The 25169-nt window shown below is 41.9% G+C and overlaps 1 protein-coding gene across 1 annotated transcript in view; it reads left to right on the forward strand.

The window, feature by feature from the left end:
* The first annotated feature begins 4196 nt into the window (after positions 1-4196).
* Positions 4197-25169, forward strand: part of XKR4 (XK related 4) — a 441333-nt gene continuing 420360 nt past the window's right edge. The window contains exon 1 of the mRNA XM_036878927.2: positions 4197-5937. Coding sequence (XP_036734822.2) covers positions 5162-5937 — 776 coding nt within the window. The 5' untranslated portion in view covers positions 4197-5161. The remainder of the gene's footprint in view (positions 5938-25169) is intronic.

Consider the following 25169-nt stretch of genomic DNA (forward strand, 5'->3'; position numbering starts at 1 on the left):
CTTTGGGAGGGGAGATACTGACTTGCCTGCCCCTAACCAGAGTTCTGCCATATCATTTTGCACTGGCCCCAAAAATTATGTAGTTGATACTGATGTGAATAGATGAATAGCATGATCTGGCTTGCTTTTTTTATCACTCTGACTGCGTATTGACTATAGGAGAGCAAGGGCATAACGGGAAGCACAGGGAGGAGGTAAGAATTCAGGTGGGAGATTATTGAAAATGAAATCAGAGTGATATCAGGGAAAATGGTAAGAAATGGTCAAATAAAAATAGATTTTGAAGGTAGACCCAAAAGTATTTTCTGGCAGATTAGATACAAGGTCTAAAAGAATGAAGTAGTCAGGGATGATTCCATCTTCTGTTAGCTTGAGAAATTGGAAGAACAGAGTTGCCATTAACTGAAATGAGGAAGGAGGAGCATATTTTGATAGGGTAGGGTGGCAGGCAGATCAGAAGTTCAGTCTCAGACTATTTTTTTGAGATGTCTTATAGGCATCCAATACAAATGTGGAGAAAACAGTTGGACACACTTTGGAGTTCAGGGGCTATATCCAGCATGGATAAATCAATAGGGGAAATCAGCATATAGGTGGCATTTTAAAACATAAGATTTCACAAAATTATCCAGGGAGCAAGAGTACATAGAGAACAATTTGAGGACTGAGTCTATTTAAAGACAGAGGAAATGAGAAAGAAATAGCAAAGGATCCATAATTAGCAAAGACGCAGGTTTTGAGACAGGAGAAAACCAGGAGCGTGTGGTATAGGAAAAGCCAAGCGAAGAACAAATTTCCATGAGTAGAAAGTGACTAGGTGACATGCTGCTGAAGGGTTCAAGTGAGAGCTGAGATGTTTAGTAAGTGGTTATTTTTGGTCATGGACTTGGTAAGAGCAGTTTCAGTGGAGAAGTTCTTGGTTTATTTGACTGCATTCAAGAGGGTTGGAGAGAAGGAATTAAAGAAAGCCAGGTTAGGTAACTAAGGAAGTTTGTTGTAATAGGTTCCAGTGGAACGCAGAGGTGGCTAGACAGGAAAGTGGAATCAAAAGTTTTGCTGTTTTTTGTTTTCTTTTGTTTCTTAACCAGTGGATAAATAAGAGCAAGTTCATATGCTGATTGGGATAAGCCAGCAGAAGCAAAAATACGATTGTGGAAATTAGTGTTGAGTTTTGCTCTTGAGCAGTGAGAGGGGATGAAAGCTGGTGAACAAGTGGTGTACCCTTACAGAGACAGGAAGCCATATAGGTAGGTACAAATGCTGGTAGGTAGGCAGGTGGGTTCTGCTCTAATCACTTCATTTTTCTCAATGAAATGGGAAGTAGAGTCATCAGCTGAAAGTAAGGATGGAGAAAGAGGTGTTTAAAGTTTGAGAAGGGAACATAAGAAATAAAAACTTAAAAGAGGAGAAGCAAATGGGCTAGCAAGACGTTGGGCAGCTGCTGAGTCACCCTGGCCCCATGGCAGGCTCACAGCTGTGGATCTCAAAGGCACACCGGTGGCATGGCCATGCCCTTGGTGCAGCCACAGCCAGTCACACAGGTTCAGGCCTGAAGTCAGTGGAGAGCAGGGTCTCAATAGGGCTGGTGTTTTGTCAAGAGAGATGAAGATGTGTTGGTTGGTCATGGAACTTAAATTTGTGTAAGGAGAAAGGTAAGGGCATGAAGGGGTAAGGGACATAAACAGGAGGGAGAATTGAGTTGAAGGGCACATTAGGGAGGGATCTAATCATTTAGGAGGGATTAGTCAGTGGGCTGTTTGCAACTGATATTATGAAGCTGTTGGGTAATGACACGGTTTAGGTTATGACAATGGGAATGAACCTCTGAAATAGGATGGCAAGTTCATTGGAGGTCACAGTACTGAAGACCAGGAATCCGTATTAAAACCACTGATTCTGATGCAGGGAGGTCCAAGGACTGTGTTTTGAGGAAATCTCCTTTTACAGAGAGTTGACTAGCTAAACATAGAGTTTTAGAATTAAACCAGAAAATATGAGGGGGTAAGGAGAAGCATGAAGAGTATTAATAGAATGTTGTGTATTGAGTGTTTGCACTGGACACTATGTCAAACAGTTTACATGCATCATTTATTTTATTTACAACATTGGATGCTAGAGATTGTTATTATCCCTAATAATGATGACCATGAGGGCCAGAGAGGTTAAGTAACATGCCCAAGGAGAGCACCTCTGAGTCTAAACTCTGAGCTCTTAACTATTATGGCCATCAGCAGTGATTTTGATAGAGCAGGTGATATTAAAACCTGCATCCTGAGATATAATAGACTTATGGGATTAGACTCTTGAGAACAGTATCATGTATAAAGCCCAGGATTATGGACTGTCTCATCTAATCCTCATGTTAATTCTGTGTACTAAGCAATTGGCCCTGATCATGGGGCCAGTAAGTAGCAGAGCCTGGATGTAAATGTTCATCCTCTGACCTCCCTTCCATCAAATTCCACCAGCACTTTCCAGAGATGGGCCAGTTAGACACTTTAAAAGGGTCCAAACAATTTTAAATAAATACATTAATAAGACAACTATTACTAATTTTTTTAGAACCTAACAGGATGACATAATTCCTTGTTTCCATGGGAACATTAGTTAGTAGAAAATGTAACATTCTTTCTGTTGCAGAATTTTCTTTCTAAAAATTCATTCAACTATAATTTATTGAGCAAACAGTCTGTGCAGGTACAGTGCTAGGTGCAAAGGATACAATTGAATAAGAAATATCTTTGCACTAAGGTTAACTTCAGTGATGAGCTCAGCCTTTCAGAACCTCAGATATTCCGCAGAGCCTTTGCAGGCCTGGTATAATATAAAGCAGTGCCTTTGGCCTAGAATACACTCTATCCCTGAGGACCCAGTTTCCTAAGAGATCATTCCTCTCCCCAGTGGCTTGGCACAAAGATCAGCTGTGTGCCCTGGAGATGGAATTTTAGATTTGGACCTTGGGGAGACAGAACCGGCTGTTTTCCAAAAAGAGATTTTCCTACTGCAAGAGGGTCCAATTTCAAAGCTAGATTTAAAAAATACAGCCTTTGCCTGGCATCCTAATTGGCTCAGTGGTACTGCATTGACCCTCCTTCACCAGTTGGCCATGACTTTTGTTAGAAATACTGGATTTGTACATGCCATGTTATGTTTATAGGCTTTGTGGACCACCACCTCCCCGCCGACCACTCCGGGTCAGGCAAAGGAGAGGTAAGGCTGCACTCAAGACACCAGTCTGTAAATAATAAAGGAAGATGCGTGCAGGAGAGTGGCAAACCCCACTTTGTCCAGGTTAGTGCTAAAACAGCAGATGAGCTGTATGTAGTACAAGATGTCTGGGGTGGCTATTTCTACATGCAGAAGATTTTAAAAATGCACTTCTGCTACATAATGCTACTAATTAAGAATGACACATACACCACTTCAAAAAGAGCTTGGTGTCTACAGCAGGGAAGAGGGGAAGGTGTTATATCTTGCCTCCAGATTTAGAAGACCACAACTGGTGCTCTTAGTGGCAGTGTAACATGTGTTACTTCACTTCCCTCTGGTCTTAAAACATGTGAGTCACAGCATAATGTAAGAATTACATTCTCTGTCTCTTAGACTGCAAAAGTTGAATGAGACAAATCAGAAACAAAGTTTTCTTATTTAAAAAATGAAGATTCCTTTTGTATTGGGTTTTGAGTCTTTTCAAGCCGCAAAATATTTAATATTCTCTTTATATCTAATGTGGTGAGCCACTCTGACCACAGGTTTAATTTATTCCAGTCCTTTCGGGAGTTGCGCGGCCACACATCAAGTATGTAACTCCTATCTCTTTAAGAGAAGGAAATTCTGGTTTTGGAGTAGGAGGAGGTGCCTGCTCCCGCTCCGCCACTCCCCGCCCGCCGGTACCAGTTTCCCGCGGCTGCGGCCCCGCCCCGCCGCCAGGGGTGCTGCGTTTCCACCTGCGTGAGGGTACCGCCCCTGCTGGCGTGGTGGCTTCCCGGCCGCGGAGAGGGCGTAGTGGGGACTGGCCGGGAGGCGTGGGCTTGGCAGCGAACCGCGCCGGAACCGCCTCCTCAGCCCCCGAGTCTGCGGGAAGAGCCTGGAGCCTTCGGGCTGCCGGCTCCTTCCCCGAGGGCGCGGGCTCTGGGCTTCCGGTGGCCTTGTGCGGCCCGGGGTACGCGCTCCGCGATGCACTCCGCGATGCGCCCTGCACACCCTCTCCCACTCAGCCCTCCCAGACCCGGCACACCCGCTGAGCGGCCAGCGTTCGCGGCCCTGGCGTCCGAGTCAAACCTGGTCTCCCAACCCTCGCCAGCCCCAGCGGCACGCCCAGCCCTTCTCCAGGTACCCGCAGATCCGAACGGAATACAAAGAAGCCTGCGCCCACTCGCCCTCGCGGCCGCCACATCCGCCTGTATCCACTCCTCTGCGACCTCCGCGAAGGCTGGACGCCCGGACCCCTCCTCTCCGAGCCGTCCCGTCCTTCCCCCAGTGTCGCTCAGATCCACCCAGGTTTCCCCGAAATCCCGTGAGCTGGGGCCCACGACCGTGGCCCTACTCTGGCCCGGCCGCGCCTTCCGGCCCCCGAAGCCCGCCAGCCTCTTACCCCCGCCCCGCCGCGCCGCGCTGCCGGGTCCCCGCCCCTCCTCCGAGGCCCTTCTCCCCCCTCCCCTCCCGAGCTGGGGCGGGAGCGGCGGCAGCCGGAGGAGAAGGGATGAGGTCATCCTCTCCCTCGGAGTCAGCTGGTGGAGAAGAGGAAGAGGGAGGAGGGAGCGCGCGCGAGGGGAGGAGAGGAATGTTCAGGTCCGAGGAGCGCCGCGGCGGCCGCTGCTGCTCCAGCTGCTGGCGGCGGCGGCGGCTCGGGTGGCAGCCGCGGGGCCCGGACGGCGAGGAGCGCGGGCGGCGGGCAGGGGCGCGCGCCGGGCGCCGCGAGCAGCTTGGCTCCGCGCAGGCAGCCAGGCGGCGCTCCTGCCGGCCCCGGGCGCGCCGCTAGCCCGGCCCAGCGCCCAGCCCGGCGGGCGGCGGGCGGCTGGCGAGCCGGCGCAGGAGCAGCAGGAGGGGGAGCCCCGCCGCCGGGGAGGGAAGCCGGGGCGAGGCGAGGAGGTGGCGGGAGGAGGAGACAGCGGGGAAAGGTGTCAGATAAAGGAGGGCTCTCCTCCGGTTTGGAGGCATCATGGCCGCTAAATCAGACGGGAGGCTGAAAATGAAGAAGAGCAGCGACGTGGCGTTCACCCCGCTGCAGAACTCGGACCACTCGGGCTCGGTGCAGGGACTCGCCCCGGGCTTGCCGTCGGGGTCGGGAGCCGAGGACGAGGAGGCGGCCGGGGGCGGCTGCTGTCCGGACGGCGGCGGCTGCTCGCGCTGCTGCTGCTCGGGCGGCGGCTCCGTGGGCTCGGGCGGCCCGGGCGGCGGCGGGGCGGGCTCAGCTGCGCTGTGCCTGCGCCTGGGAAGGGAGCAGCGGCGCTACTCATTGTGGGACTGCCTCTGGATCCTGGCTGCCGTGGCCGTGTACTTCGCGGACGTGGGCACGGACATCTGGCTCGCCGTGGACTACTACTTGCGTGGCCAACGCTGGTGGTTCGGGCTCACGCTCTTCTTCGTGGTGCTGGGTTCGTTGTCTGTGCAGGTGTTCAGCTTCCGCTGGTTTGCGCACGACTTCAGCACCGAGGACAGCGCCACGGCCGCAGCCGCCTCCAGCTGCCCACAGCCGGGAGCCGACTGCAAGACCGTGGTCAGCGGCGGCTCTTCGGCCGCGGAAGTCGAGGCTCGTCCTTCCACGCCGCAGAGGCAAGCGTCCAACGCCAGCAAGAACATCACCGCCGCCAACAGCGGCAGCAACGGCAGCGGGGCGGCCCGGGCGAGCGGCAAGCACAGGTCTGCGTCCTGCTCCTTCTGCGTCTGGCTCCTGCAGTCACTCATCCACATCTTGCAGCTCGGACAGATCTGGAGGTACTGTATCAGGGGTGGAGGACGAGGGAGATTTACTGTCGCTGCTACATACCCACTGCACTGCTTTGGTTTTGCACGAGAATTGTTTAGGGTTGCTGTGGTAGTAACCCCAGTCACACTCTTTCAGTTTTTTCTTCTTTCACCTGGATTTTCCATTTTTACATTCAGTGGTCACAACCTAGCGTGGGACAGAAGCGAGGAACAAGGACTAGGCAGCAAACTGGTTTTGGTCACCTCATGCCTTCTGTCTGCTTCACTAGCTTCTCTCTCTCTATGCTACACCTCCCTCTCATTTTTAGTGACACTGTTTCAGTGAGTAGAAGAGGATCTCTGTCACATCTTTTAAAAAATTTTTGTTATGTTGAATTTGAGGTGTATGTTGCAGTTTGGATGGCTTCTTTTGTTCCCTGAGAAAAATTGCTGATTCTAGTTAGTTGGGAATTGTTGCTGCTCAGAAGTACCTACATTTTAATTCTTACTGCTAGAGAAGTAGTGTGCTCCAAGTGGAGAGCCTAGTAGGGACATGGCCTGTCTTTTTTGGAGACTATCTGTATCTACATCTGTCTACAAATAAGGGCACCTTATGGGACCCAGACTTACTTTTCTGATAATCTTGCCAGATTCCCCTATCTGAATTCTCATATAACTAAGAACCTTGGAAAAGGGGTGTTGTGTCTTGCAAAGTTTTAAAAAAACTTTCACTGGACATCTTCTTTGGCTGTTTTGCTACTTGTCATTCAGTCTATCAAGTCTTTGCACAGGTATCATTTCCACTTACAAACTGGAATACAAGGGTATACTTGCAGGGCATTTGAACCTACAAGTCACTGCTTAGAAGTAGGAATATAATGAAACAGTATGCTAAGGAATATGTTCTGACTTTTATACATTTTTAATAGGTTTTCGAAGCAGTATTTTGCATCTACAAAAATTCTTTGTATTGAAGCTAACATCTGAAACTTTATTTGGTTAAAATGACATAGTGACTTTGTAGAATAAGTAAAATGAGGAAACTCCTAGCAAGCGCACCGATATGGGGCTACATTCTGCTATGGCAGTGTCCTTTTCAATTTCATTTGTAGTTATTTTTCTGATAGAGACATTGTAAGTCATTAACTATGCCGAGGTATCCCATGTGGAAACAACTCAGAGAATGAAAGGAATGGAACTGAAAACTTTTTTATTTATTGTGAACAGTAGTGTTTTCATTGAGAAGAGCAAGTGTGATACTTTGCAACCTTTCCTGGGACCATTTTTCTGTGAAGCGGGGTGAGCATTGCCACAGTGGTGAACTTTCAGATTGTGAAACTTGCTTCAAGCAGATACTTTCTGGAAAAGTAGTATATGATATGCAGTCAAACAAATTGATGTTGGAAACCTCCATATTTTGGACTCAAATGACTTTTGGAAATACCAATTAAATGTGATTAGCTGTATGTCTCATGGATCACTATTGTGGAGTCTTACAGTGTGATGTCTTATTCAAGTTTGATGAAGAACTCAGATGCTTGATTTAATTACTTCAAATGGAAATTTATGGCTAGGATGCATATGATTAGCAGTTTTAATCTGATACTGTAGAAAATGAAGCTTAACATTCCATTTGTTAACTTTTGCAAACTTTATGCAGGATTTTGAAGTCACTTTCAATCACCTTAAAAATGTTTAGATTTATGTAAATAATCCAAACACTTCTGAATTCTATTAATGAAGAATTACCCATGTTTCCTACAGATTGATACTTTATGAAAAATATGATGTCAGATTCTACGAGCTAAATAAGTCATTCTAATATCAGCTGTATTTACTAAGACTTTCTAAACCATCATTTTCCCAGTTGTAAAATGATGTTTAATTATCTCAGGATGTAAAATGCAGAAAGTCAGAAACAATTAGGAAAAGAAAAGGGCCTAAACACATGTTGGTGAGAGCACAGCCACTGGGTCAGCTGGCCATACAGAAAAGCTGTCAAAGGGGAAAGAGTGACTGAAGGGTAAGGTTGAATGCAGAAGGAAAAGCATGGTTGTCAGACAAATGCATTAAGTGACCCAGCCCTTGGAGAAACTATGGTCACAGGTGGTTCCTTTCTGTTAAACATTTCTGCAGTGTTTTCCTTAGAGGCTTTGAAGTTTATTCTGCTAATGCATGGTTGTCCGGAAGGAAGTATTTTCAGATATTTGTCTACATTTTCAGAATAATGTGTTTAACATGTAAGTCTGAATTATCTAATCTAACTGTTGTTAGATTCTGGCTAAGATATTTGGGGGATGGTGGAGTAGCTTGGTGGAAGCATGGTCTGAGATTCAGCCTGATTTTCTCCTTATAAAATATGTTAACCACAACTTTAGCCTAATGTAGGGAATTGAAAAAGGATCAGAAAGATCATGGAATTGAACACTCAGATGCATTCTACATTGTTCCAACCTCTTGGAGTGTAGAATATTTGAATGGAACTTTGAGTCAGAGTAGATGCATCTTTGACAATAAACTGGTAAAATGCAAGTAATTTCAGATTACTGTATTAAACCATTACGTTAGACCACTATGATTCCTTAAATTAAGAGCATCCGTCTGCCCCTTCTAGCTTTTCTTCTCAATGCATTGCACATAAATGTTGCAGAAACACCAGGGTACTGGATGGTTCAAAGCTCAGAGGTCATTCTTCATGTTTTAACATTCTACTTTCTAAGATCAATAAAATAGATTTTAGCTGGGTTGGTAACTGTTCATTGTATTTCCATAAAACTCTAGTTATTTTAGGTAAGGACCAGGTTCTAAAAACTTTCTGTAGATAAAATCCTTTTAAATAACATCAAAGTGTTCGCTTGTTCAGAGATAGCTATTTGAAACATTTGGACAAAATTTGTATGTATTTATACATTTATTACAAATGCAACTGCTGAAAACAATGATACATACCCATTTTAATTCAAGTTTACTAGTGGGGAATTAATGGCAGCTTTTAAAGTCATAGGAGTTGATTCTGGGAACCAGCCATTTGAAATAATGAGGTGAACTTTTGCTACCAGGTGAAAAGAGCAATTGTGACTTTAAAAGAACTGTGTTTGCCAATGAATGAGAAAGTACTTTTCTCTTCTTCAATTCAGATGATTCCAGCAGTTACCATGTAGTTCAGCCAGTGGAAATCACAAATGGCCAATCAGAAGAACAGTTTTTAGTTTTCATACGCATGATCAGTTATATCTAGATGTCCTCTTTCTTTAGAATTTATGACTTACTCTTAAAATTCTACCTGAATTTCTCCTGTGTATATATGTACATATTCAGTTGCTTTCTAGAAAATAGGCTTATTGCAAACAATGTCAGTGGATGGTAGAGTGGAGATTATTTTTACTACTTTTACTTTTTTGGTTTTTGTTTCTGAATATCTATCATCAGTCATGTGGGGAAGAGCTGGTGAAAGAGTAGTTTGTTTTCTTCTTCCCATGCTTGATATTCCACAAGGTATTAACATGTGCTCCATAGTCAAACTGGGAAAATGGCAGGTTAAACAGAATTAAACAGATCTCTCTACAGCAGGACTGCTCATAGCTTTTAATAAGCTAATGTGCAGTTGTCAAAAACTTTAAAGGCACACCTATTAAGTACTCGTGTGATGATGGGGCACAAAAAGCACTCTGAGAAATGTTGTGCTCTGCCATTCTAAGACCTGTCCAAAGAATGATAATAATAATAATAATAATAATAATAATAATAATAATAATAACAACAGACAGTGTATATGGCACTTAAAAGAAATCTAAAAATGTTTTTATACTCCTTTTTGTATCTAAATTTTGCAGTAACCTAAGAGGAAGTCATTAGTATCCCTTTAGTTGAAAAAACTGGCTCATAGAGATTAATTCACTAGCACAAAATTACTCAACTAATTTTCCTGATACAGCTAGGAGTCAAAACAAGGCCATTTTGTCTGTGTTCTTAATGTCTATGTTCTTTCTGGCTCACTTACCTCCAAATGCTAGCTTGGACAATAATGACAACAGCGTATAAAAATGACAACTTACCTTGGCTAAGGATGGCAAAGTGGGAGAGGGAGCTGCAGTTTGGATAGGTCGGGATCTTTCCAGTAACACACCACTAGTTAAATGACAGAAGAGGAACTTGAGCTCAGACTGTGTGACTCTGAGACCAGTACTCCTTTTACTACACCATTTGGACATGCTAAGATTGTTGCATTAAATCTCAGCTGAATAAACATGATCTTTATGTTATTAGTGGCTTTAATGATTAAATGGCATAATGATGTGAACATGCAGGAAGTGCTTTGCAAATGATAGATAAGGAATGGGTAGGAAAATACAGAACATGTAGGTTACACCTTCGACTATTGAAAAACTACTTTGTTGTTTGTGAGTTAGTTCTGAATGTATGATACAGATCAGGCAGGATTGATGCCCTTTCCTGAGTTTATTGAGTGGTCACTATATATTTGTATTCTTCTACTGCATATCAATTTATTCATGTAGCATATGTTGAACACTTACTCTGTGCAAGGCACTGTTCTAGTTACTAATTATCCCAGGATGAATAAAATACACATTTTTCATGGAATCACTGTCTGACGAGGAAGACAGAAAAGTAAACAGACAATTTTGATACAGGAAAGTAAGCACAGGAAGCTCAAACCATCATAATGGTTCAAGTGAGACTTTCCGGAGCAGGGGATATTTGAGTAAAGGTTTGAATGTGAGGAAATCTGCTATCTGATTAAAGTGGGGTATTGGCTGTAGAGCCTTGGACACAACTAGGAGTAAAGGCAGAGAGGCAAGAAAGAATAAGGTAGATTAAGGGTGTGCTTTGAATAGGGAGTAAATGCTAGGTAACAGCTAGAGAAGAGTGGAGAATTGGTTGGCCTGAACAGGAAAAGGAATTTAGATTTTATTCTAAAGGCATTGAGAAACCCTTGAAGGACTATGTGGGGGAGGGATTGTTAACAAAAGTGTTAAAATACTGTGTTACCCAAAGGAATGGCGAAAAAGTTGAAAGTTTCGGAGAATTGTCATTATTTCCCCCTCAGATTCAGTCATGTTTGTTTTATTCATTGATTTTTAAGTATTTGAGTCTGGATGTAATTGAGGTGTATAAATAGGCCCAACAAAGGAGAAGAGTTGTTTATCAGAAAAACAGATTGGTTGACATTTTTCATTGTATTTATAGTAAATTAAATTCTTGGCAAAAGTTTATTTTGTGTTACTTTTTAAAGAGATTTTCCTTAAAAAACGGTTGTCTTCACCTTATTGAAGTTTAAGTTTCCTGGTCCTTAGAAACTTGTTCCTTATATTTTTATAATACTTTTAAATTTCAGAGGGCTTCAGTGTCTCAGTTGATCCTCAGAATAATCTTTGAGGTAGCACTTTCATTTTGCATATGTGGAAATTGAGACAGAATTTTCAATGTTTTCCTTTAGGTCACATGGTTCTGCACAGATTCTAGGCTAGATTTCAATATTGGTGTAGGAAGGAAAAAGCAAAGGAAAAAGCAACATGAAAAATGGTTGATGGGACTGAAGACGATTAGGTGAGAGAGAAGCCTGGACATTGAGAGCTCTCTGGCGAGTACTGAAGGCTATATATACAGTGGACAAGGCACTGGACTTCTGTGTAGGCCCTCTGGGGCAAAATGGATGGGACTACTGGAAGAGATTTCGAACTAATGTAAGGAGGCATTTTTTTTTAACTAGTCAAGGGGATCCAAAACTCAGTGACTTCCCCATCTTTGGAGTGTCAAAGCACAGTTTGGAAAGCTCTAGGCAGAGTTACAGTAGAAAAGACTTTAACACACAGGATTATCTTCCAGCAATTTCTGTCATTATGTGCTACTGCAAACATAGTGGACTAACCTTTGCTTTTTGGTGATGAAAGAAGTAGGAGTTCATTTGAAATACTGCAGTTGTGTCACTTCGAAGTCTATTCATTGGTTTATGGACCCAGTGTCTTCCCTGGAGCACCACAAATCCATGCAACCTCCTTTAGTAGTAGGCTTGGTATTTAAATCTCTGAGTTAGTTAAAGATATAAATCCACACCAAATCAGACAGTCCTCTGTGCATTTACTTGGGTTTCTGTATGAGTTGAAATAATTTATGCATGAATTTATATGGTAGATATACCTATTTCAGTTCTATGCATTAACTAGTGCAAAGATTGTAATTTTTTTCTGTTCACTTGAACTATATGCAGTTTGTTTCACATGGGTAAAATATATATATTTTTATACTTATTATGTCCCAAGGGAATTGAAAACTACCTTCACAGAGCAGTTTAAAGTGGTATCTATACAAATGGATGCTATCATTTTTGGACAATGTCCACAAATCTTTGGGTCTTTGCTCAGTCACTTACAAACAATTCCTTAATGTTTGGATATCCAAGTATACAACTTGCTATTAAATATGTTCTCTATTTTATAGTTTGAATGAAATAGTCTATGTGTGGATTTAAATAGTACCACTATGCGTAACAGATAAATAGGATGATTCACCTTTATATGGACTCACTGCTACTCTGATTGATTAGCATGTTTCTTTGACTTGCTTTAAAATTTGAGTGACACACTAACTAGGCCTATGGAAACAAGACTTGGAATTTGAATTGGATTTATTATTCTTATGTATTATCAAATATAAGGTGCAGTGTGGTGCTAGTCACAAGAAAGTGCTTATCAGGTGTAATCTTACAAAATGGTTGTATTGGATTGATGGGCCTAAGGCAAAAACATTCTCTTGAATGGCATGCCTTAATTCTGAGCATCACATCAAGGGGCTGCCTTTCAGCTATATGATGGTGTCACTGGTAACTGATGGCATGGCCAGCTGGGAAGGAAGACTGGGGGCAAGTCCTCATGAAGTAAGTCTAGCGGTTGTAGAACTTAGATGTATGAGTGCATGCTCAGTGAATATTTACTGATCTGTGAATGAAGCTTAGGCATCATTTCTTTATGAGAGTCAGCTGAATTTGTTGCTTGGTTGCTTCTTGAGTTTCTAATGGTACAGTGCTACCACAAAGATACCACAATTCATCCAGCTTTTTTTTTGGATTACTAGTATTAGGCAAGTGGGGCTAAATTTCATAAAGTACTGGCTCTCGTTTGAGAAAGGTGCATTGAGAAACCTGGCTTTTTATGTTCCTTGCTGACAGAAGAATCAGACTGGAAAAACTTTGGGATGGATATTTTTCATTTGATTCTTATGTACACTTGACTGTCTGAGATATATTTATAAATGGAATGTTTTTTGGCATTTTTGGTGCTTCTATTTTTCTATGCAAAGAAAGTTTGTAGCTTCTACTATTACTATCACCACCACCATCATCATCAAAATTCTTATCATCGTGAAACATTAATTCCATGTTTTATATATTCAGAAATAATACAGATAACTGATTGCAAGAGAAAACTAAAGAAGGGTTAAAATGGAAATAAAGCAGCTCAGAAGTTCCCTAGAGGTGGTCTGAATGACACTATTAGATCTTTTCCAACCCAAAGATAGAGACAGAGGGTCATAGTCAGAATGTCAGTGATGGATCTTACTTAGGCAGCTGTCCCTTGGGGAACTGGACCAAGATGAGGGTCAGAAGAGATGATATGGCTGCACAGTAGCTCAGACCCCAGGCTGGTCACCTAGCTGCTCCAGATTATGTGTGCCGGCATGCATAGATGGCACAGCACAGCTCCTGGATCTCCATAAAGTCTAAGTCGTCCTTTGGTTTCCTTTTTCTGAGTCTTAATTTTCTATCTGTCTGACATGCCTGGTCAAAAAATAATGTCCAAGGCTCTTTTGAGAACTAAAATTCTGGTCCTATTCTTACTACAAAGTCTTTTCTGCTTGCCAAGTCCCCAGGGTGTACACGCCAGAAAGTCTCTATGTGTCTGCTAAGGCCATCATTACAGTGGTTCTCTGGGTAATGTAAGGTAGAGGGGATTTACAAAAAATATCCCAAAGTTGATATCATTAGTGTCCAAATGCCTGGAACTGGTATTATTTACACATGAAGAGAGAATCTTAAGTGTATTATTATGATTTGTACAATGCAACTTATTTTGTGTCATTTCCAAACTTTAATTCAAATCAAATAAAACCATTTTCATTAAAACCCATATCTAAGCATTTGAAGCTGATGTGAAAAAGAGTTCCATATCACTAGTTCTAAGATACATACCATATAGACTGGGGAAGCCAAAATTGCCATCTATGTTTCAGGGAGGGAGGTTTGCATAGCTGGAGTGCTGTGATTAGTAAATAGGAACAATGCTTCACAGGCTTAAAGAGAACTATCTATTATGTCAATGAGAAGGCAGTTGTCAGAGCTAGATTTGCTTTTAAATTAAAAGCTTGTCCTGGGTTACACTGTCACTGATTTAATATGTTAGAAATTGAATTTAAACTGTATACAAAGATACTCTATCCAGGCCTGTGCTTTTTAGAGAATAGGGATATGCTACACTCTGCTAGAAGATGAGAATAATGCATTAACCTCTCTTGGATGGGAATTGCCTGGATCTCAAGGATGTTAGAGATCTGTTGTGAAGCTGAATAATTTTCAGCCTTGTGACAACATCTCAGATTTTTAGATAAAAAGAAAAAATTTAAGCATCTATTTTTAAATTAACTGAAGTATGTCAAACTATTTTTTCATCTTCATGATTCGTAAGTAGGCTGTTTGAATCAGTTCTTTTGTTTAATTTATGTACATGCCCTGTTTTCCTCTCAGGGGAATCCTTTTATATAGACAGAGCAGTGGGCAGTGTGTCGGGTGGGTAAGGATTAGTCAGATGGAAAAACCATGCATCTATAGAATAAGTATGACATACAGTGAGTATTAGTCTAAAAAGACTTGCACTTACTTTGATTTGACTTCCCATCAAGTACAAAGCATTCAAGAGGGACAAAGTCACCTTCTTGAACCACCAATCAGGGAGATTTCATCCAAGTAAAAAGCAGTTGGCCTTCCTCTTTCTGCAGTTCAGAGAAAAGTCATGAATAAAGATACCAGTTTTGGGCTGAATTCTTTACTTTTCTGTTGCAGTGAGTCAGTAATCAAAATAAAGATAGCTATTGTAGCAGTACCAGTAACACATGGTCCCCCGTAACTTCCATTATTAGTTTGTACCATATTCACTTTGTCCACATAACAGTAACAATAAAGAAATGATCCTTCAGGAAAGCAGAAGAAAGGATTTGTAAAGTCTTCTTTTGTTTCAATAGACTTGCAGCTTATGAATTAATGTCCTGTTTTACAAAAGTATAATTAATAATAATGATGATAATAATATATATTTTTAATGTATTGCAATCCCATTGGGCTTTCCAAAGTGATTTACAACACTTGGGTCTGTTGTTATAATATAAACTAAGAAGTATGTCCCATAAGATTTCATGTTTCCCAGGGATGTACTACTATTAAGAGTAGCAGTCACAGATATCCTGTAGGATTTTTCTTGATGGGAACACACATCATCCTAATGAAAGCATAAATATTAGTGTATTCATACTTTTGAAAAGCAACCAGTATCAATAGTTACAGTTACAGTTGTTTAAGGATATAATATCTACTTACTTTAAAATATGGTTGGAATCAGATGAGTAAGGAAGAGGAAACCTCAAGTTTTTATCAAGGAAGCAAGGTCCAAATGCCCTGAAAACTATCCTGAGCCCCACTTACTCTCTGACCTCTAATAGAACATGAGGGTGTTGTAGATGAGGCGTGCATTTATTAGCTTGGGGAAGAAAAATTTAGCCAAGAGAGAAATAAGCAAAAATGGAGAATTTTTTTCCATCATTAGAGGGTGAAATTTCAATCTTGGTAGTAGGGCTGGGAGAACTGCACTGATCACCATTATAAAATCCATGACAGCAAAGATTAAAGCAGGCTTTGCCAGTCAGGCAAAGCTTCCATTACATAAGTTTGTTCTAGGGACAAAAGAGACAAAAATCCAGCTGTGATAATGGTCAGCTCTGGGGATCACCTCGATATTGAGGGCACTAGTGGGGTCTATAGCTGGAGGGTGCTTGGCCTCAGAGTCCTGTGTTATCACAGAGATCAGAAAGAAGTAGGCAGGGAGTCAGCGGTTAGAGGGTCAAGTCCAAGGCACATCACAAACAAGAAGGTGTTAGAAACCTGGGAATCCAAGTGAGTGCCAGAAACAAACTTGCTAATAGTAAAGGTGGGTAAGAACCTGAAATCAAGGGCATCAGGAGAGCAAATTGTAACACTTGTGCTTCAAAATGTAAAACTAAAGGGAAATTCGTTTGCCACCCAGTCAGGTATTGAGAGTAAGGCCTCAGAATAGAGATCAAGTTCTAATCCCGCTGAGAAGAGAGGAAAGAGCTGGGACTGCAGACAGCTTCTCACCCCACCACTGCTGACATGTGCAAACTCATCAGTAGCTCATTGACTAAATCACTACTTGGTTGCTGTGACTGGTTGCTGAGAATAGAATAACAAAAATAAATGACTAATGATAACCTTTTAATGATGGATTCCACACACATCTGCTTAAAATCATAGTCAGGAGCATATATTGAGAAGAATGTGCTCTTAAAAGGTCTTGCTGTCTAGGAAGGGAGGCAAGTTATGGAGGCAAGTCACATTCATACCCCAAAATCTGTCTGTGATGACTGGCTGGAAGTGGAGCTATTGCCTTGCAACTCAAGGTAGGACCTGCAGACAGCAATCAGCCTCTCTTACAAGTGTCTCAAGATTACAGACTCTCAGGCTCACCCCTACTGAATCACAAGCTAGATAGAAACAAAATCCCTAGGGGATTATTGTGCACATTAAAGTTTGAGAAGCAGAGTAGGATCTACTCTGCTACAGAGGATGGAGCTGAAATGGTCAGGGAAGGCTAATCAGAGCTGTACGGTAATGGAAAATACAGTTGATCCAGACGTCTTAACTGGCTTTCTACTCAAAGCCACTCACTCAGTGTGAAATTGAGGGTTGGTGCTTAGAAAGGGTAACAGTGATAGACATACACATACACCCAAAGGAGCCTCCTTATAGATAGTCTTAGAAGCAAAAATTCAAAATCTTTCATTGGCAAAGAAAGTGAAAGATTTTAGCAAAATCTTTATTAAACATCCACTACTTTATAGTTTTGTTGTTTGCAACTGATCCCTAGGAAAACAGTTTAGCACACTGACTCGCCAAGTCTTACAGTTTTATATTGTGCTCAGGCCTCTGCCATTAGGTCACTTGGGATGGAATGCATGTGGGCTGGTGAGGGAGAACCAGGCCTTCTCCCGGGTCTGGACACTGAGGAACCCTGGGTTCAGAGGGACCAGGCCCTGATGATGGAGGAGGAGGAGAGGAATGCAGGGGAGGTGGCTCTTACCAGGACGGTAGTTGCTGCCTGGGTTGCCGAGGTGGAGCTGGGCTGCTTGTGGCGTTCTTACTCATACTTCCCTGAAAAAGAAGCAGTTGTGAGGATGAAAACATCACATTGGGTTTTGGGGGTAGAAGAGAGGGAGGTCACCTCCAGCTTGTAGTCCGATAGAACCAGGAGCTTCCATGTCAACATGGGGAAAGATGAACTAAAGGAGAGATAGGAGAAATTGGAACTAGGGCTCCAGGACTGCAAGAGAAGGCCCTGGCCAGGAGTTAGCAGGGTATTTTCATAAGTTAATGTGGAAAGATATCCAATGGTCAACCTGCCCCACGCAGTTCAGCTCCTTATGGTGACTCATGAGGCCCACAGGCAGGCTATACCACGGGAAGAAACGTGTTCCGTTTGGCCTGATTTCATGCTTTACTGTTTGTCTTCCTTAAGTGAGTGTGACTCTGGGGGGAAAATCCAAGGGCAAAATACCTTTGCAACCAAAATCAGTCAAAGGGAGAAATAAAGTGAGAGAAACCCATATATTTCTTACAAGCAGTTGCCCCTTTCTGCTCTCCCATGTCTCTCATGACCCCATTGCAGGAGAAGGGGCCCAACCCAACCTCTCTGGTCCAGATATGCCCTTGCTTGCCCTTGTAATCACCTATTGATATGGAGATGGACTACTTCTCTCCGCCCCTTGGAAACACCTAATGATAGGGAGATGCACTAAGGCCAGGCAAGAGATTCTGGAAATAATGCAGTTTTCCCCACAGGGAGAAATAAAACATTCAACAATATGGCAAAATATGTCAGTGTCTGTAGGGTAGAATAAGGAGAGAAAGAGAATGGTGCCTTATAAAATGTATGTTTGTGTAGATGTATTATCAGTTTCCTTATGACACATTAAACAGAACAGAAATGCTTCTTTTCAAAGTAATAGTTTCCTAATTTCCCTCTTGTACAACAGCTGGTGTTGCTAAGCTGCCACTTTTGTTGCTAGGGCTTCTTCTCCCATCTGAGCATAAGGATGTGATTGTTTCCACCTGTGTTCTTAAGTGTCCCCATGGAGAGTTATGCAGGTAATTTTTCTTGGTCTGCTTTATCTGTAGTTGTGGTCACCCTGCCAGGCTCTAGACCTATATGGTTTTCAATATGGTAGCTAATAGCTACACAGGTGTTTGTAGTAGCTACACTATCGAGTATTTGAAATGTAGCTATTCCCAGTTGAGGTGTGTTGTGAGTGCCAAATGCCCCAGGGCATTCTGAGGACTTAATGTGGCAAAAAAAAAAAAAAAAAAGGCTGGCACTTACCTCATTAATAATTTTCACAATTATTATGTTGAACTGATAACATTTGAATGTATTGGGATAAATGAAACTTAATATTAAATTTTATTTTACCTTTTGCTTTTTTTTTTAAGTACTTAAATGTGACCAGAAAATTAAAATTACATATATAGCTTGCATTATATTTTTATTTGACAGGTCTGTTGTAGACAATGTCAGAGCTCAGGAAAGCCTAAGAGAAGAATTTATTAAAAGTCGCTAGGGACAGGGCAGTGAGCTGCTTTCAGTGCTGAAGCAAGTTGACTTCATAGATTTTGCAAATAAGATGACCTGCTGGTAAAAACTGAGTCTTTGGGGGATAAAATCCCTAATGTGACTAAAGCCCCATTATCTTCCCTGCTTCCTGCAGTGCTTAAGACCTAGTGACATGCTGTGCTTATTAGGTGGTTTTGATGATGACAATAAGGACCGAATCTTTGTGAGTGCCACTGGAGCTTGCCAGACACATGAAGTCATATTAAACCATCTGGTTTTCTCATCAGCCTCTCAAGGCAGATACTGTTGTTGTTCCCATTTGAAGATGAACTGACAGATTCAGAGAAGGTAGGAGCCTTGCCCACAGCTACTAAGTAGCAAGTATGTGCCCTGACATTCATGATTTCAGCTTCCAAATCTTGGGCTTTCCTCAATGTATCTTACTCCTCCTCAGTTAATTCAAGAGAATCACTTGGAGATGCATTTCCTGACCTTTTAGACTGGTAACTGTGCGGCAGAGTGCAATGTGTTCAATTTTTCTGTGACATCAGTGGGAATTAGTTAAGATCAATTATGGGATTTTCCTCTGATTACCATGAAAGAGAAAGACATACTTGATGAGGAGTGGTCAGATTTGATTCTTTTTTTTTTTTATTCCTCCCACACCTTATCCCTCCCTACCCACCCATCCTCCCCAGTCCCTTTCCCTTTGGTACCTGTTAGTCCATTCTTGAGATCTGTGATTCTGCTGCTGTTTTGTTCCTTCAGTTTTTCCTTTGTTCTTATATTCCACAGATAAGTGAAATCATTTGGTATTACTCTTTCTCCGCTTGGCTTGTTTCACTGAGCATAATACCCTCCAGCTCCATCCATGTTGCTGCAAATGGTTGGATTTGCCCTATTCTTATGGCTGAGTAGTATTCCATTGTGTATATGTACCACATCTTCTATATCCATTCATCTATCGATGGACATTTAGGTTGCTTCCAATTCTTGGCTATTGTAAATAGTGCTGCAATAAACATAGGGGTGCACTGATCTTTCTCATACTTGATTGCTGCATTCTTAGGGTAAATTCCTAGGAGTGCAATTCCTGGGTCAAATGGTAGGTCTGTTTTGAGCATTTTGATGTACCTCCATACTGCTTTCCACAATGGTTGAACTAACTTACATTCCCACCAGCAGTGTAGGAAGGTTCCCCTTTCTCCACAGCCTCGCCAACATTTGTTGTTGTTTGTCTTTTGGATGGCAGCCATCCTTACTGGTGTGAGGTGATACCTCATTGTAGTTTTAATTTGCATTTCTCTGATAATTAGCGATGTGGAGCATCTTTTCATGTGTTTGTTGGCCATCTGTATTTCTTTTTTGAAGAACTGTCTGTTCAGTTCCTCTGCCCATTTTTTAATTGGGTTATTTGTTTTTTGTTTGTTGAGGCGTGTGAGCTCTTTATATATTCTGGACGTCAAGCCTTTATCGGATGTGTCATTTTCAAATTTATTCTCCCACACTGTAGGGTTCCTTTTTGTTCTATTGATGGTGTCTTTGCTGTACAGAAGCTTTTCAGCTTAATATAGTCCCACTTATTCATTTTTGCTGTTGTTTTCCTTGCCCGGGGAGCTATGTTCAAGAAGAGGTCACTCATGTTTATGTCTAAGAGGTTTTTGCCTATGTTTTCTTCCAAGAGTTTAATGGTTTCATGACTTACATTCAGGTCTTTGATCCATTTTGAGTTTACTTTTGTATATGGGGTTAGACAATGGTCCAGTTTCATTCTCCTACATGTAGCTGTCCAGTTTTGCCAGCACCATCTGTTGAAGAGACTGTCATTTCGCCATTGTATGTCCATGGCTCCTTTATCAAATATTAATTGACCATGTATGTCTGGGTTAATGTCTGGATTCTCTAGTCTGTTCCATTGGTCTGTGGCGCTGCTGTTGTGCCAGTACCAAATTGTCTTGATTACTATGGCTTTATAGTAGAGCTTGAAGTTGGGGAGTGAGATCCCCCCTACTTTATTCTTCTTTCTCAGGATTGCTTTGGCTATTCGGGGTCTTTGGTGTTTCCATATGAATTTTTGAATTATTTGTTCCAGTTCATTGAAGAATGTTGCTGGTAGTTTCATAGGGATTGCATCAAATCTGTATATTGCTTTGGGCAGGATGGCCATTTTGACGATATTAATTCTTCCTAGCCACGAGCATGGGATGAGTTTCCATGTGTTAGTGTCCCCTTTAATTTATCTTAAGAGTGACTTGTAGTTTTCAGAGTATGTCTTTCACTTCCTTGGTTAGGTTTATTCCTAGGTATTTTATTTTTTTTGATGCAATTGTGAATGGAGTTGTTTTCCTGATTTCTCTTTCTGTTGGTTCATTGTTAGTGTATAGGAAAGCCACAGATTTCTGTGTGTTGATTTTGTATCCTGCAACTTTGCTGTATTCCGATATCAGTTCTAGTAGTTTTGGAGTGGAGTCTTTAGGGTTTTTTATGTACAGTGTCATGTCATCTGCAAATAGTGACAGTTTAACTTCTTCTTTACCAATCTGGATTCCTTGTATTTCTCTGTTTTGTCTGATTGCCGTGGCTAGGACCTCCATTACTATGTTAAATAACAGTGGAGAGAGTGGGCATCCCTGTCTAGTCCCCGAACTCAGAGGAAATGCTTTCAGCTTCTCGCTGTTCAATATAATGTTGGCTGTGGGTTTATCATAGATGGCCTTTATTATGTTGAGGTACTTGCCCTCTATTCCCATTTTGCTGAGAGTTTTTATCATGAATGGATGTTGAACTTTGTCAAATGCTTTTTCAGCATCTATGGAGATGATCATGTGGTTTTTGTCTTTCTTTTTGTTGATGTGGTGGATGATGTTGATGGACTTTCGAATGTTGTATCATCCTTGCATCCCTAGGATGAATCCCACTTGGTCATGGTGTGTGATCCTTTTGATGTATTTTTGAATTCGGTTTGCTAATATTTTGTTGAGTATTTTTGCATCTACGTTCATCAGGGATATTGGTCTGTGGTTTTCTTTTTTGGTGGGGTCTTTTCCTGGTTTTGGTATTAGGGTGATGTTAGCTTCATAGAATGAGTTTGGGAGTATCCCCTCCTCCTCTATTTTTTGGAAAACTCTAAGGAGAATGGGTATTATGTCTTCCCTGTATGTCCGATAAAATTCTGAGGTAAATCCATCTGGCCTGGGGGTTTTCTTCTTTGGTTGTTTTTTGATGACCGCTTCAATTTCGTTGCTGGTAATTGGTCTGTTTAGATTTTCTGTTTCTTTCTGGGTCAATCGTGGAAGGTTGTATTTTTCTAGGAAGTTTTCCATTTCTCCTAGGTTTCCCAGCTTGTTAGCATATAGGTTTTCATAGTATTCTCTAATAATTCTTTGTATTTCTGTGGTGTTCTTCGTGATTTTTCCTTCCTCGTTTCTGATACTGTTGATTTGTGTTGACTCTCTTTTCTTCTTAATAAGTCTGGCTAGAGGCTTATCTATTTTGTTTATTTTCTCGAAGAACCAGCTCTTGGTTTCATTGATTTTTGCTATTGTTTTATTCTTCTCAATTTTATTTATTTCTTCTCTGATCTTTATTATGTCCCTCCTTCTGCTGACCTTAGGCCTCATTTGTTCTTCTTTTTCCAATTTCGATAATTGTGATATTAGACCATTCATTTGGGATTGCTTTTCCTTTTTTAAATATGCTTGGATTGCTATATACTTTCTTCTTAAGACTGCTTTTGCTGTGTCCCACAGAAGTTGGGGCTTAGTGTTGTTGTTGTCATTTGTTTCCATATATTGCTGGATCTCCATTTTGATTTGGTCATTGATCCATTGATTATTTAGGAGCGTGTTGTTAAGCCTCCATGTGTTTGTGAGCCTCTTTGCTTTCTTTGTACAGTTTATTTCTAGTTTTATGCCTTTGTGGTCTGAAAAGTTGGTTGGTAGGATTTCAATCTTTTGGAATTTTCTGAGGCTCTTTTTGTGGCCTAGTATGTGGTCTATTCTGGAGAATGTTCCATGTGCGCTTGAGAGAATGTATATCCTGTTGCTTTAGGATGTAGAGTTCTATAGATGTCTATTAGGTCCATCTGCTCTACTGTGTTTTTCAGTGCTTCCGTGTCCTTACTTATTTTCTGCCCAGTGGATCTATCCTTTGGGGTGAGTGGTGTGTTGAAGTCTCCTAGAATGAATGCATTGCATTCTATTTCCCCCTTTAGTTCTGTTAGTATTCGTTTCACATATGCTGGTGCTCCTGTGTTGGGTGCATATATATTTATAATGGTTATATCCTCTTGTTGGACTGATCCCTTTATCATTATGTAGTGTCCTTCTTTATCTCTTGTTACTTTCTTTGTTTTGAAGTCTATTTTTTCTGATATTAGTACTGCAACCCCTGCTTTCTTCTCGCTGTTGTTTGCTTGAAATATGTTTTTCCATCCCTTGACTTTTAGTCTGTACATGTCTTTGGGTTTGAGGTGAGTTTCTTGTAAGCAGCATATAGATGGATCTTGCTTTTTTATCCATTCTGTTACTCTAGGTCTTTTGATTGGTGCATTCAGCCCATTAACATTTAGGGTGACTATTGAAAGATACGTACTTATTGCCATTGCAGGCTTTAAATTTGTGTTTACCAAAGGTTCAAGGTTAGCCTCTTTAGTATCTTACTGCCTAACTTAGCTCGCTTATTGAGCTATTATATACACTGTCTGGAGATTCTTTTCTTCTCTCTCTTCTTGTTCCTCCTCGATTCTTCATATGTTGGGTGTTTTGTGCTGTGCTCTTTCTAGGAGTGCTCCCATCTAGAGCAGTCCCTGTAAGATGTTCTGTAGAGGTGGTTTGTGGGAAGCAAATTCCCTCAGCTTTTGTTTGTGTGGGAATTGTTTAATCCCACCATCATATTTGAATGATAGTTGTGCTGGATACAGTATCCTTGGTTCAAGGCCCTTCTGTTTCATTGTATTAAATATATTATGCCATTCTCTTCTGGCCTGTAGGGTTTCTGTTGAGAAGTCTGATATTAGCCTGATGGGTTTTCCTTTATAGGTGACCTTTTTCTCTCTAGCTGCCTTTAAAACTCTTTCTTTGTCCTTGATCTTTGCCATTTTAATTATTATGTGTCTTGGTGTTATCCTCCTTGGATCCTTTCTGTTGGGAGTTCTGTGTATTTCCGTGGTCTGTTTGATTATTTCCTCCCCCAGTTTGGGGAAGTTTTCAGCAATTATTTCTTCTAAGATACTTTCCATCTCTTTTCCTCTCTCTTCTTCTTCTGGAACCCCTATAATACGGATATTGTTCCTTTTGGATTGGTCACACAGTTCTCTTAATATTGTTTCATTCCTGGAGATCCTTTTGTCTCTCTCTATGTCAGCTTCTATGCGTTCCTGTTCTCTGATTTCAATTCCATCAATGGCCTCTTGCATTCTATCCATTCTGCTTATAAACCCTTCCAGAGTTTGTTTCATTTCTGCGATCTCCTTTCTGGCATCTGTGATCTCCCTCCGGACTTCATCCCATTTCTCTTGCGTATTTCTCTGCATCTCTGTCAGCATGTTTATGATTCTTATTTTGAATTCTTTTTCAGGAAGACTGGTTAGGTCTGTCTCCTTCTCTGGTGTTGTTTCTGTGATCTTTGTCTGCCTGTAGTTTTGCCTTTTCATGGTGATAGGAATAGTTTGCAGAGCTGGAACGAGTGACAGCTGGAAGTACTTCCCTTCTTGTTGGTTTGTGGTCCTCCTCTCCTGGGAGAACAGCGACCTCTAGTGGCCTTTGCTGGGTGGCTACGCGCAGACAGGGCTTCTGCTTCCTGCCCGGCTGCTATGGAGTTTATCTCCGCTGTTGCTGTGGGCGTGGCCTGGCTCGGGCCTCTGCTCCAAAGTGGTGGAGTCTCGTTGGAGCAGGAGCGGCCTGGAGGCTATTTATCTCCGTAAGGGGCCTCCCTGCTCCCTGCAGCCCAGGGGTTAGGGTGCCCAGGGATCCCTGGATTCCCTACCTCTGGATTAAGTGTCCCACCCTGCCCCTTTAAGACTTCCAAAAAGCTCCCGCCAAAACCAAACAATGACCAGAAAAAAAAAAAAAAGAAAATTGTAACAAAATAAAAAAAATTTTTTTTAATTAAAAAAAAAAAAAGTGGCCACTCGTTTGTCTTTATTCTCCGGCGCCAGCCTCAGGCATCTGCTCACCGGTCTTGCTGCCCTGTTTCCCAGTATTGGGGGCGCTATCCCTTTAAGACTTCCAAAAAGCGCTCACCAGAACAAAACAGCAAAAAAAAAAAAAAAATGGTCGCACACTTTTCTTATGTCCTCCGGCACCCGGCCTCCGGTGTCCGCTCACTGTTCTTGCTGCCCTGTTTCCCTAGCAT

Source organism: Manis pentadactyla, chromosome 3 (assembly GCF_030020395.1).
Source record: "Manis pentadactyla isolate mManPen7 chromosome 3, mManPen7.hap1, whole genome shotgun sequence".
NCBI classification, from domain to species: Eukaryota; Metazoa; Chordata; class Mammalia; order Pholidota; family Manidae; genus Manis; species Manis pentadactyla.